Source organism: Mesoplodon mirus, assembly GCF_964341445.2.
Source record: "Mesoplodon mirus genome assembly, chromosome: 14".
NCBI classification, from domain to species: domain Eukaryota; kingdom Metazoa; phylum Chordata; class Mammalia; order Artiodactyla; family Ziphiidae; genus Mesoplodon; species Mesoplodon mirus.
In genome coordinates, this window is record NC_138990.1 from 60,700,221 (window position 1) to 60,714,884 (window position 14,664).

At 37.4% G+C, this 14,664-nt stretch overlaps 2 protein-coding genes across 4 annotated transcripts in view; one reads left to right on the top strand and one right to left on the bottom strand.

The window, feature by feature from the left end:
• SLC3A1 (solute carrier family 3 member 1) overlaps positions 1 to 8,539 on the top strand; it is a gene marked incomplete at its 3' end in the record, with an annotated part of 44,686 nt that extends 36,147 nt beyond the window's left edge. Inside the window, exons 10-12 of the mRNA XM_082643140.1 lie at positions 794 to 961; positions 1,975 to 2,091; positions 8,099 to 8,539. Coding sequence (XP_082499266.1) covers positions 794 to 961; positions 1,975 to 2,091; positions 8,099 to 8,539 — 726 coding nt within the window. The remainder of the gene's footprint in view (positions 1 to 793; positions 962 to 1,974; positions 2,092 to 8,098) is intronic.
• The window catches only part of PREPL (prolyl endopeptidase like), a 55,123-nt gene continuing 48,997 nt past the window's right edge, over positions 8,539 to 14,664 (bottom strand). For 2 of the 3 annotated variants that reach the window (XM_082643131.1, XM_082643130.1), the window contains 4 exons: positions 11,190 to 11,339; positions 10,659 to 10,782; positions 9,727 to 9,800; positions 8,540 to 9,356 (listed from right to left, as the gene is read on the bottom strand). In XM_082643131.1, coding sequence (XP_082499257.1) covers positions 9,267 to 9,356; positions 9,727 to 9,800; positions 10,659 to 10,782; positions 11,190 to 11,339 — 438 coding nt within the window. In that variant the 3' untranslated portion in view covers positions 8,540 to 9,266. Of the gene's footprint in view, positions 9,357 to 9,726; positions 9,801 to 10,658; positions 10,783 to 11,189; positions 11,340 to 14,664 lie in introns of all 3 variants that reach the window. The other variant, XM_082643129.1, reaches the window with a different exon arrangement.

Here is a 14,664-nt window from a genome sequence, read left to right on the forward strand (position 1 = left end):
AAATAGAAAAATACAATGGTCTATAAAAAGATAATTGTAAAGCCAATTTTAGTAAATCTAAAGAATAAAAAAAGCAAGCTCCCTTTTTCCTGAATTCTAACAACCAAGTTCATATTCTCAGACTCAAGTTCAAAGGCTGGTTCTGCCTCATGACCTTGACCTGAATAAATGATGCAGTTTCTCAGAGCTTGTTTCATCATTTGTAAAATGGAAAGGTTAGGTGATTTAAATAAACTCTTAAATAAGGACTAGATGTTAAAATATATAATCAGAACATTTAACAAAGAAATATATTTAAAAATACAAAGTCCTGTACAAAATTTCTTCTTAGACTGTAAATATTTTTGTAAAAGTTCATTTACCTTTTAACTTAAAAAATTTTTTGAATAGTTCAAAAGTCACACACACACAAAGGGACAGATCAGAAGTCTTTCTCTCACCCCGGTCCCCTCCACCTGTTCCCTCCTTGGAGGAAACACTTGTTTCCTTTCCTGTCAATATTCTCTTATCCAAATGTGCAAAAATATTAGTATGTACCCTCATAAATTTCATCTTATTTGCAATATGAATGTGAAGTAAGCTGTTATAACCATTTTGTTGATCATAATGGCCAAGTCAGTCAGATGGTCAATTGTACAGCAAGGAGCTGGGTTAGGACTCACATGCAGGCTTGCTGATACGAAGGTACCCATGGTTAACCATATTTTTCTGCCTGGTGGACTTTTTGTGAAATAGGGTAAATCTTTCAGAAAACTCTGTATAGAGCTGTGCTCTTAAAGTATCTGCGTTTCAGACTGGCGGACCAGACAATGACCGGCTGACTTCTCGTCTGGGGGAACAATATGTCAACATCATGAACATGCTTGTGTTCACACTGCCTGGGACTCCCATAACTTACTACGGGGAAGAAATAGGAATGAGAAATATTTTAGCCACAAATCTCAATGAAACCTATGATGTTGTAAGTTAATATAACTTAACCATGCACCACACCAAATCCTCATTTTTTGCCAAATCAGAAAATTTACTATTTCTATTCTGTTGCTGAAAATCATGATTACTTAGCTTTTGTTTCTCACTGTTTGTTAGGCAGTGAGAATTTTTCAGCTTTCTTGATTGGGGAGCTTGTTAAAAATGCTGCTTGCTGAGCCACACAACTGAATTTCTTGTGTAGAGCCCAGGATCTGCATTTCAAAGATGTTTTCCAGCTGATTCTCAGGTGCACCAAAATTTAAGAAGCCATGTTTTGAGTTTCGAATGCCCTTTACCTGAAACATGGAGTTAAGAACATTTATTATAGTGCTTGTCTGTATTGCTAGATCTCACTTGGCCATAACATAAAAGGAAGAATCTTTGTGCTAACAAATGTAATGGACAGCCTTAGGCCTGAGAAGTTTAAATTTTGTTTTTGTTTGAGGCTATGGATCTCACAATTGTGTTGCTGGGCAGATGAAAGACCTTAAAGCTATAATTTGTATGGTTAGCTTTCAATTGTGAGATCCAATTTTCCTAATATTTAGTCACAACGAAACCTTTTCTATTTAAGCTCCTAAATTTGTGTGTGCACTCATGTGATAACCAGGCTAAAAAGGATACAATTTAGGCTCACCTGTACATGGCTGCATGCCTGAATTCACTGATCACTGTATCACATTATAATGAGTTTGTAAATGGCACATTTTGAAATCCTACGTTACTCATTTTTAGGGAAAAGCAGCAAAGATTCCAAGCATGTATCAATGTTCAGTTAGTAGTTTATTCACACTCAAGATGTCATTAACTATTTTCCAATTGAAAGTGTAAAACTGGTTTATGTTCTGAATATTAAGGCCTTTTCCTTATGAATGCTAATGAATTTGAGTACTAGCTGAGAAATATAGGGAATTAAATACCTCTGAAGTAAATCACGGCCAAATTACATTTCTTTTTAATAACCAGATCACTGTTTTTTTCCTTTATGGTCTTTTGACATAGGATACTCTTCTCTCAAAGTCACCAATGCAGTGGGACAATAGCTCAAATGCTGGTTTTTCTGAAGGCAATCACACCTGGTTACCCACCAGTTCAGATTACCACACTGTGAATGTTGATGTAAGTATCAGTGAAAATTTCATGCTAACTCCAGAACAGGAAATGAGTTTCTGTTGCTGACAACATACACTCACCTTGAGTTGTGGAAAACCTTAACTGATGCTCTTTAAATCAATCACATAGACTTCTTTTGCAGTTTTCATTTTTAAGGAGTTTGCAAATCATGTTTTTGTGAAAATACAAACTGGTGCAGAAGTGTATCAACTGAAGTATCATACAGAATACACAACTCTTCATTGGAATGACTTTGAGCTATGAAATATTAAGAACATTTTATGGAGGGCTTTCAGCAAGCCTGCTATCCTTTCTCCATTCCACCCCTCAAAAGGAAGGAAAGAAAGTAGGAGATTGATCAATCAATCAATCTAGGGTAAGATTCTTGAGAGCAAAGCTGTTTACCTACAGAAACTGAAGCATGAATAATCCCTAAAAGTAGCTGTTCTGGAAAAGCATACCCTTCAGCTTTTGCCTATACTATTTTCTGTTCTCATGGTGATCAACTTTGCCAAGTTCAGCAAACAAATTCCTTAAACAGGAATGCATTAATTCCAGCAAAGTGCTAAACACATTTCCTTGGACCAGAAAAATGTGAAATGGCTTCAGGTGAGTTTCAGGTGTTTTCACTGGAAAACACAATCTAAACTACTTAAGGGGGAGAGAAATTACTGGCATCACATGAGGATACAAGTTTTATAGCATCTACTAAGTATTTTGAAAACACTCCCCAGATTATTCTGATACGGAACTTCAGGCAAACCCTCCTGGTTCCCACATCTCCCTGATCCAAGCACCCCAGGGATAACTTTGTTTTATATGGTCATAGGTCCCTGAAACACAAAAATTGTAGATTAACATTTGTGTTTTGGATTAAGTGCACTTACTGATTTTCAGTACGTCCAAATGTCCAAAATATTCCCATAGGCCAATCTGAATCCAATATGTAAGAAATCCTACATAAAAAAGTACAGCAGCAAAGATGGAAAAATGTAAATGCATATTAAAATAATGGTCAGATTAGTCAAGTCGTTAAAATGATCATGAGTAGTGCTTGGAGGGATGCTAAATCATAATCAAATAACCGAAAGTCCCAGGCAATGCCATTTTAATAAAACACCTCCATAATAGCTCTAGAACAAGGCGAGAATTTAGGTACTTTCTAGAAGATAGAAAGTAAAATTAAGATTACAAAGAAACGAGCATAGAAACCATAATCTAAAATACACAGGAGAAAACAGCACTGACAGGTACAGGTGAGAGCACTGCAGGAATGTTCCTCCACCGCTGCAACTGGCTGCCCCAGAATTTGCCTGAGGAAAAAACTCAGGGCCTGTTTGGTGATCATACTCGTGTTGAATGAGTAGAGCAAAGCTTGAAATAGTGTTAAACTTCTACAAGCACAGTCGAAGAAAGAAACGGAGAAGAAAACCTAATTCCCTGGGATGATTCACTGAGGAATGATCTCCAAAGTAAGAGTTTTTACTCCTCAGCTCACAGAGGCCTTAAGAGGAGGGTAGGACCCTAGGTAGCTGGTCACCATTAAACAGGAAAAGAACCCCTACAACCCCAAAGACAAACCAGACCTACCTCCAACTTGGCTTCTCACAGTTAGTAGAGGCAGGCAACTGAAGACAGGCAAACAAGGAGTATCAAATACAAAAGTAAATGAATCACCAAAAATCACAGTACATTTGAGAAAAATTAAGACCATGAAAGGGAGACACCATTCCTAACAAAACATTGTAGAAAGCGAAGAAAATATAACATAAGACTTCATTATTAGTAAAACTGCTCCCTCCCTGATAGACTATCATTTTATATAGCCCTTGACACTCTTTTAAAGAAGTGATTAGATCTTAGAAATACAAAAATATTGTCAAAATAAACAATAAAATAGAAGTTCTAATACTCAAGGGTTTATCCCCAAGTGTACTGTAAAAAGACAAAGCAGTTTTTTTTAAACACAACATGATTATATTTTAATACACAATCAAAATATGAAACACCAGAGTAAATTTATAGCAATAAAAAATGGCTTTTCATTTGCATTGCATGTAACAAAAGACATTGATATTCCAAGGGAAATGGGAAAAAAAAAAGGCAAAGAAGTTAACAGTATAAAGAGAAAATTTTTGATATGTGGAGAATAAATCTAGAAATTCCAACAGATAACAAAAAACGAGTTCTAGAAAAGAAGAGACTAATAAAGAGAAAACCTAAAAATATACAGAAAGAAGCCAAACTCGAAAATAGATTGCCTGAGAAAAGGACTGAAAATTGGACTGTCATCAGACTTCTCAACTGGATACTAAAACACATTAGAACTTTACCTTCAAAGTTGTAATGGAAACTTGATTCTAAACAAAGAATCCTATATCCATTCAAACTAGCATTCAGGAGCAAAACAGAGATGGAAAAGCAAGGACCCAAATTTTACCATGTATAGCCAGTTTCTGAAAGAGAAATTGGGGACTCCAACAAAACCAAAAAGGAATCTAAAAGGAGGGCATGATGTATAAAACACAGTGAGGAAAGGAACCAACAAAACTTAAGAATGAATAATTTTTGATACATAATGTAAAATAAGGTATTCTGGAGTAAAAATCTTAGTGATTTATTTCTATATGGGAAGTGGTGGCAGGGAGGGTGTGTGTGTGTGTGTGAGAGTGAGCAAACGCACATGCGTGCAGGCTAATGCACTTTACAAGGATGGAAACAGTAACTCACTCTAGTTTTGAGCTGTCCAGTAGCCACTAACCACTGTCACTACTAAAACAGAGTTAAAAGTTCAGTTCCCATTTCACACTAGCAACACTTCCCAAGTGCTCAGTAGCTAGTGGCTACCATATTGTACAGCACAGAAACAGAACTTTTGGCACTGCAGGAAGTTCTACTGGACAGCACTGCTCTGTATGTTGAAAAAAATGTTTTAAATGGTTATTACAGTTTTAAGGGTAACCATGAGAAGAAAAGGGGGCCTCTACATCAGCTCTGGCCAATAAATGCGTAATTTTCAAATGATACTAGAAGGAAAAAAATTACATAAAACCAATTGATCGAATAAAAAGCTAAAAAGGAAGAAAATAAAACATTAGTACAACTAAAATAAAACATTAGTACAACTAAAATAAAAAATAAGGCTACAGGATTATGTCTAAACATGGTAATCACAGATATAAATGGGTTAAATTCACCTATTAAAAGATATAAACTCTTAGATTAGAAAACAAAGACAAAATCTGACATTGAGACGTAGCTAAAACAAAAGGACACAGAAAGAATTAAAATAAAGATATTACAGGCAAATGCTAACAAAAACAAACCTTGTCACCTGGCTGTAGCTTTCAAAACAAAAAAATGAACATACTCTTTAACTTAGTAATTTCGTTCCTAGATATCTGTATCTAGGAATACTTGCACATGTGGAAAATGATGAATATTCAAGGATCTCTACTGCAGCAGTTTTTTTTAAAGAAATATAAATTTATATAACATGATTTTTAACCTATCCAACTGGTTTTTTTTTTTTTAACATCTTTATTGGAGTATAATTGCTTTACAGTGGTGTGTTAGTTTCTGCTTTATAACAAAGTGAATCAGCTATACATATACATATATCCCCACATATCCTCCCTCTTACGTCTTCCTCCCACTCTCCCTATCCCACCCCTCTAGGTGGTCACAAAGCACTGAGCTGATCTCCCTGTGCTCTGTGGCTGCTTCCCACTAGCTATCTATTTTACATTGGTAGTATATATAAGTCCATGCCAATCTCTCACTTCTTCCCAGCTTACCCTTCCCCCTCCCCATGTCCTCAAGTCCATTCTCTACGTCTGCATCTTTATTCCTGTCCTGCCCCTAGGTTCTTCAGAACCATTTTTTATTTTATTTTTTAGATTCCATATATATGTGTTAGCATATGGTATTTATTTTTCTCTTTCTGACTTACTTCACTGTGTACGACAGTCTCTAGGTCCATCCACCTCACTACAAATAACTCCATTTCGTTTCTTCTTATGGCTGAGTAATATTCCATTGTATATATGTGCCACATCTTTATCCATTCATCTGTCAATGGACACATAGGTTGCTTCCATGTCCTGGCTATTGTAAATAGAGCTGCAATGAACATTGTGATACACGACTCTTTTTGAATCATGGTTTTCTCAGGGTATATGCCCAGTAGTGGGATTGTGCAGCACTGTTCTTAATAGCAGAAGACTCTGGAAATGATTTATATATTTCATCAACAGAAAGCCAGTTGAATCAATTATGGTTAATCTATACAAGAGACAAGTACGCAGCTGTGAAAAAGAATGAGGGAGTTCTCTGTGCATTGATAAGAGACCACCTCTAACATATACTAAATAATTAAAAAAATGGTACAGAATGGCAACACGCCACTATTTGTGTAAACAAGGAAAAAGTATATCTACCTATGTCTGCATAGGCACAGAATGTATCATTTCATATGAAACATAAAATGAAAGAATATAAACAGTAATAGCGTTTATCTCTGGGAGAGAAAATGGGAAGCTAGGGGACGGTATTGAAGAAAACCATTTATATATTATTCTTATAATTGAATTTTATATTGTATGCATGCATTTTCTATTTAAAACAATAAAGTTACAAAAAGCAGGTATGGAAATATTTAATAGCAGACAAAATAGAATTCAATATGAAAAGCATGAGACAAAGGCAATTTTCAAAAACTGATGAAAGAACATTCCCCTATAAATCATGAATCTATGCATCTAACAATAGCTTCAAAATGTATAAAACAAGTACTATGAGAAATGCAAAGAAAGACTGATAAATCCACAATTACAGAGAGACACTTCAACATACTTCTAGAAAGTGGTAAATGAATAGACAAAAATAATAGTTAACACTTACTGGGCACTTCTTATGTGAGTGGCACTGAACTATGCTTCTTCATGCATTATCTAAGGCTATAGAAAATGTTAGTAGTAATTTGACAAGTCATATACATATACCATATACATGTACCATAAACACCTTTGTACCTGATAAACACAGAATAAACATTTTTTTCAGACATTCATTAGATATTCACTAAACATTACGCACCTGCCCCAAACAACCACCAGTACCACTGAGGTCAACATGGCTGGCAAGACTACAATGAAATGAATGCTATCACTGATTTGGCAACAGCTTTTATGAAGACAAATTTGGCATTATGTATCAAGTATCCATACTCCTTGACATAATAATCGTCTTTCTGATATTTATATCTTAAATAAATAATCCAAATATGGGGGAAGCATATTAGAAACTTGAATGTCAAAATGAAAGGGAATGATTAAGTATTGTATAACCATTCATTAGAATATTATTCTGCCATTAAAATGACATTTAATATAATAACAAAAGATGCTTAAAATGTTAAAGGAAAACAAGAAAAATACATTAAATTATGTATATTTTATACAGCTGTAAAATTAACCCTAATCTTCTTTAATGGGCATATTTTAACTTTCACTTTAGGCAGCATTTTGCTTTGCATCCCTTTCTGCAATTTTCTGTTCATAATTAGCATCTGTTAATGTTACACCAACCTACACATTATTCTACAATAAAGAACAGAGAAGCCCCAGTTCACCAGAGGTGCTCGGAGTCCACGGCCATGATGGCTGCTTTTCTGCCAGTTAAATATAGCATAAAGGGACTTTCTTTAGGCAAGTTAAATATCCATTAACTTAGACATGGACACTTAGTGGAGTCAAATTTGGCCTCTACATCAGCTCTGGCCAAGATGTAGCAGAGAACTGTGCATGCAGCAGTCACTCCCAGACAAGGTGAAACCCTGAATTTGTAGTTTCTATCGGTAGTTAAATAAACTATTCTTACCTACTTATTAATACTTAAAAGTTGGTAGTTGTTTTAAGGGTTAAAACAGAAGCAAGTTTTTTGGGGAAATAATTCCTTATTTGATACTCTTAGAATCAAACATTTATGTGAATATTCTTTTTTAAAAAAATAGGTCCAAAAGACTAAGCCCAGATCAGCACTGAAGCTATATCAAGAATTAAGTCTGCTTCATGCCAATGAGCCACTCTTCAGCAGGGGCTGGTTTTGCTACTTGAGGAATGACAACCACTCTGTTGTGTACACAAGAGAGCTGGATGGCATAGACAGAGTCTTCCTCATGGTTCTGAATTTTGGAGAATTATCACTGCTAAATCTAAAGGAAATGATTTCAAATATTCCCACAAGAGTAAGGATAAGGTTAAGTACCAATTCTGCCTACAAAGGCCATGAAGTTGATACGCATGCCATTACACTGGACAAAGGAGAAGGACTCATCCTTGAATACAACACGAGGAATCTCCTTCATCACCAAACAGCATTCCAAGACAGATGTTTTGTTTCCAACCGGGCATGCTATTCCAGTGTACTGAACATACTGTACAGCTTGTGTTAGGCACCTCTGTGAAAGAGATGGAGACGCTGGCATTCTGTTCTATTGTAAGCATTTGCAGTAACTTCACGTACAGCAGCATCGTGCTGGGTGAACTCTGTGAACGGTAATTAATTCTTAGATATCTCTGTAGCTTGAGTGAAGCTGCTTTAGGATAGGTTCTCAAATGTTTTTCAAGAATAATAAAGTGTTTAAAAGAAAATTATCCCTTGCAGGAACTTGTGTTAGCCTCAATAAAAGATGATCAGAGCACCTTAGGACTCCAGAATATTAGAGAGATCTAATGAATTTTAATGTGAGGAATATCATCTTCTTCCATAAAATGCAGGTACAGAAATTGGAGGATGGCTTAACTGCTAGAGTATCTAAAAATGTTCACTAGCAAAGAAGCAGGACCTTGATTTGTAAACTGTTCCAAGAAAATCAGAGTAAAACAAACCTGTTCTGATGCGGGAAAGGGGAAAGTTCTGCTGTCACCGATCCTTCCTTCACTCCCTTCTCTATGTCCTTCTACAGAGCATGGTTTGAAAACTACTTTCCTAGGTTAAGGGGCATGTGCATCAATGGAGACAATGGTATAAGCAAGTGAGCTGTATACAAAACAAAATCTGGATGGAGAAGCAAATTTTAAAAATTATTTACTAACTTAAAAAACTCACTTTTGTTAATGCAACTGGAAATATGACTGAAATATTTCAGTGTGTTTCCAATTTCCACTGAATGCAGCATTTCAGAATTTTAGATATTTCTTAAGATTCTCGAAAACACTGGTGCTGTCAAGTCCAAGTTCCTCGTACAGGAATTTAATTTGGGCTGTAATCTAAAAGAAACACATTTTAAAAATTAGAAAGAAGGCCTTTGTGGTAAAACTCCAGTGTTCAAGTCTCTCCTTGTCCATCCATCTTCACCTAACCCTTAAGTCGGCAATTTATGGCAAAGGTGTTTTTTATTTGGCACAGAGGCAGAAGGCTCCCAAGAACTGAGATTCAACTACTTTCTCTGACAGAGCTCATGTATCAAGTACCTTTTTTCTTTATTGACTCTGAGTTCCTCCTTCCCCCTCAGGTCTCAGCCATAGACCTGACGGTTGGTGAAGCAGCCAGCACAAACCCTGCTGCAACCACTGAAAGGCCAAGTACAACACATCACTAATTGGGAATCTGTCAACTTAGAGGGGCTTGATAGCATACCTTTTTGTGAGAATCCTCAATCACATGATTGCCTCCAGGCTGAATATCTAAAATAATACTGGGGGCTTGATAACCTGAAAGAGTTAACATATGAAACAATTAGAAGGTTTTCAGCCAACTGAGACCCACCCATTTCACCTGGCTCCTTCCAAGCACTCATTTTATTAAAATAACAGTGAAGGAGAAAGGCATAAGCCACCACCACCACCACCAACAAAGGCAGGAGAGGTGGGGAGAGCAGTAGAAAACAAATGTTTGAAACAGGAAAAGCAGGAGGAGGCCCAGAGGCAGAGGAAGCTGGATGGAAGAGACTACAGGGCTACATGGAGAAGGAAGCCAATCGGTCTTATGGAATCTGAGAGCCTTGTGACCTGGAAACACCAACTATAGCAATGGGTGAGAGTGAGACACAGAACTGAATACAGGGCAACTGTCTGGAAACTTGTATGTGAGACCCTCTGACCCTGAGCCCAGAAGGTCCTGGCATGTCTTGGCAAGGAAAAACGGTAAGAGTGCTTGTCTAGTAAAATTGAAAGATATAGAGAAAATTAAAGCTGCTAGTTTGGGCACTGAAGCTCCAGAGCAAAAACTTCAGAATTTCTTTTTAGAGATTCCCAAGAATAATAGCTCAATTAATTTTGTTAAAGAATGAATGATATGATACGGTATGATAGTACACCTCCAAGTTATGTAGATATTTAAATTTACTTTTTTCTTTGTGCCTTGCCTACCTTATTTTAATGCTGTCCTTTGGAAAACAGGCGAGGCAGTTGTAGTTATTACATTTGCTTCAAATGGGTAGTTGACATAGGAAAAACAGTGATTTGTCTAAAATCATAAGTGATTGATTTGGTCTGCAGTACTACTCTGAGCAGTACACTGAAGGTGACAGTCCATGTAGCTACGTCCCCTGCTCCCAGGTGGTCTCCTACCTTCCCCGGTGTCCTTAGCATGCTCCACGATGGCTTCCTTGAGTTTCTCAGTATAGTTTACAATTCCTTTCAGAGGCACACGTTCGTCATTTTCATAAGCTGTGATGTGAATCGAAGGATAATGCTGAAAGAAAAGAGATGTACAAAGAATTTATATTATTCCTTATGGTCCCTTTCCACCTTATGGATTATGAAAAACAATTACCTCCAATTTCTTTTTCCCTAAGTGCTAGAATTTTTTTTCTCATTTGATATTCTTGAGAGATATATGGCATCACAATTCTAGACGATTTGTTACCTGGAATAACCTTTTCTTGACTAGTGAGACCTTGATCTTATTGCATCTATTCTCCTGAGCTATTAAGTTGAAACAAACATGGAGTATGAGCAGAGAAGGGGCTGAAAGGTGTTTGAGTATTATAAGAAACAATCTAAGGCCTTACTAAATTCCTGCTTTGGCTCGGGTAAATATCCTTTTCATTATTCTCTCTATCACTTCAGCATAGTATGTCATTAACTGTCTTTCACTACCTTAGGTTTAATGTTTTGATAGGGGCAGTAACGTTTTATGTAGTTCTTGTGTTTTTCATCAGATGAAGGATTCCCCCACTCTTCTAATTCTTCTAATGTCAGAGGAAGTGTAGTGTCCATCATGGTGTTGAGAACATCCAAGAAAGGTGCCTTAAAAAAAAAACAGCCAGAGAAATTTAACCTTCAATTAATAAATTGGTAAAATGAGTTTCAGAAAAATACTATACTTTATGAATATACATGCTGACGTCACAGAACAAAGCTCAAGAAGTTATGTACATTCCCAGGAGCCAGATTAATTAGCCAGTCTGTAACCAGGGACTGTGATTTATAACTGGCTTTTAAGGTATTCAGACTCCTTAAATGACAAAGGGTTTATCTTCCAATTTCACAATTTTTGCTTTTAGTTTTGTTTCTTTTATTCACATAATAAATGCCACCACCTCACATCCATTAGGCTACTATAAGAAAAAAAAGTGTTGGCAAGGATGTGGACAAACTGGAACACTTGTGCACTGCTGGTGGGAATGTAAAATGATGCAGAGAGTATGTTGGTTTCTTAAAAAATTAAACTTAGAATTATCATATGATCCAGTAATTCTATTCCTAGGTATATATCCAAAAGAAATGAAAGCACGGTCTTGAAGAGTACATCCCTGTTCACAGCAGTATTTACAATACCCAAAAGGTGGACATAACCCAAGTGTCCACTGACAGATGAATGGATAAGCAAAATATAAATACAATGACACAATGAAATTCAGCTTTACAAAGAAGGAAAATCTGACACCTGCTACAACACAATGGACCTTGAGAACATTATCTAAGTGAAATAAACCAGTTATAAAAAGACATATAGGGCTTCCCTGGTGGTGCAGTGGTTGAGAGTCCGCCTGCAGATGCAGGGGACATGGGTTCGTGCCCCGGTCCGGGAAGATCCCACATGCCACAGAGCGGCTGGGCCCGTGAGCCATGGCCACTGGGCCTGCGCATCCGGAGCCTGTGCTCTGCAGTGGGAGAGGCCACAGCAGCGAGAGGCCCACATACCGCCAAAAAAAAAAAAAAAAGGTTGAGATGGTAAATTTTATGTTATTTTACCACAATTAAAACTTAAAAATAAGGGCTTTCCTGGTGGCGCAGTGGCTGAGAATCCACCTGCCAATGCAGGGGACATGGGTTCGAGCCCTGGGCCGGGAAGATCCCACATGCTGCCAAGCAACTAAGTCCATGTGCCACAACTACTGAGCCTGTGCTCCAGAGCCCATGAGCCACAACTACTGAGCCCACGTGCCACAACTACTGAAGCCCACATGCCTAGAGCCTGTGCTCTGCAACAAGAGAAGCCACCACCATGAGAAGCCCACCACTGCAATGAAGAATAGCCCCCGCTTGCCACAACTAGAGAAGCTCGCGTGCAGCAACGAAGACCCAACACAGCTAAAAATAAATAAATAAAAAATTAAAAATAAAACCCCAACAACACATGAATAAACTCAGTTGGACATTTTACATTATAAAAAGGTAATAAATGCTAATTGAAGAAAATCTGGAAATTATCCAAGTTGAAAAAGAATATCACTCATTGGCTTATAACCAGTATTAAAACATTTAATAAAATGGGAGCTGCTTTGTTCATATAGCTATATGATCTTCTGTTAACATGTTTTGCAGCTTTCTCTTTTATTAACATTAAGCAAATATGGGCAAATGCAATTCTTTTTGGCTTCCTAGCATGTTAGCTCCTTTTCTGCATTTAGAATATCCCTAACCTTATGAGACAGCCTGCCTCTCACTGTAGAGGAGCTAAATGCCAGATAGTTCCTTTCCCAGCTTTCCCTCAGAGTGAGAGTAGCCACATGACTTAGGTTTACCAATCAGACATAACGGGCTCCAAACTTTGAATGAATTGTGGGATAACTGCGTTACCTCCAATTCTTCACTATTATAAGCAATGTGGGATAAATATTCTTATATATTTCTGATTATTTCCTTTCTGATTTCTTTCTTTTTTAAAATTTATTTATTTTTGGCTGTGTTGGGTCTTCCTTGCTGCGCGCGGGCTATGTCTAGTTGCGGCGAGTGGGGGCTACTCTTCGTTGAGGTGCGCAGGCCTCTCATTGCGGTGGCCTCCTGTTGCAGAGCACGGGCTCTAGGCGCACGGGCTTCAGTAGTTGTGGCACGCAGGCTCAGTAGTTCTGGCGCACAAGCTTAGTTGCTCTGTGGCATGTGGGATCTTCCCGGACCAGGGCTTGAACCCGTGTCCCCTGCACTGGCAGGCGGATTCCTAACCACTGCACCACCAGGGAAGCCCTCCTTTCTGATTTCTAAAAGTCAAAGGTTAGTTGCATTTTCTTTATAATTCTGCCATTATTATCTTTGTGCATAGAGTTTTTTCCCTTCTGTACTTAGTATTTCTCTTAAAAAACAGATTTACAGATCAGGAATATTTAACACTTATTTACTTAATACAAGCCCACAGTGTATAGCCCACACCCTCAAAAAAAAAAAAAAACCTGAAAATAATTTACTCTCTCCATCCTAGTCATTATCTTCTAGAGTATCTACTGTAGAAGAACAAAATTTGTCACCCCCAGATTATTTCAAGCGGAAAACAATCAAGGCCCAAAAGACTCAGGAAGAAACTTTGATCTTCTCCCTAACAGCCTGAAGAATTTAGATAGAAGGTGTATTACAGGAACATCACTAGATAATAAATATGGACTAGCTGTGGTGGGGAAATGCTTAGAGACCAGAGTCCACTCTGTGTCCCATGGCCTCTGCTAACCCAGCAAACATGTTTACCAAACTTTTGCTTTTCCACCTCCATGTGAACTGCCTTCTACCCCTTGAAGTCTTACCCCTAACATCCTCTTCCATCTTTAGCTGAAGATGGTGTTTAAGGTGAATAACCATGGCCACCATTCTGGTCATTTTGGTGAGTTACTCAGTCTGCTGGGTCTCTTCCATGTATACATGTTATTAAACTTTTGTTTGATTTTTCTCCTGTTAATCTGTCTCATGTCAATTTAATTCTGAAACCAGCCAGAAGAACCTAGAGGGAAGAGGAAAATTTCTTTCTCCCCTACACTAACCAGGAAGCAGGAGAAAGATGGAGGTGAAATGAGCGGCTATAATTTCATAACTTTGGACATCAGGAAAAGACTATAGAGCCTTTTCAGAACAGGAAAATATATTTCAATTGAAGTATAGGAAAATATTCCTAAAGACCATTAATAAGAATAGGGTATGTGAAAATAGAGAGCCCCTAAATCCAGGACTGAAATGTTGATGGGCAAGAAGAGTCAAAGGATTTCACACATTCCAGAGTCAGTGTGCTTGGCCTGACTTCCTGGATCTGGTGTTTCGTATATGCTTTGTCTCTTTTCCACCAACTCTAAATGTTCTTACAAATAAAAAATGATCAGTGGGAATAGCCATTAATATCCTTCAGAGGAAATCCTTAAAAATCAATAAA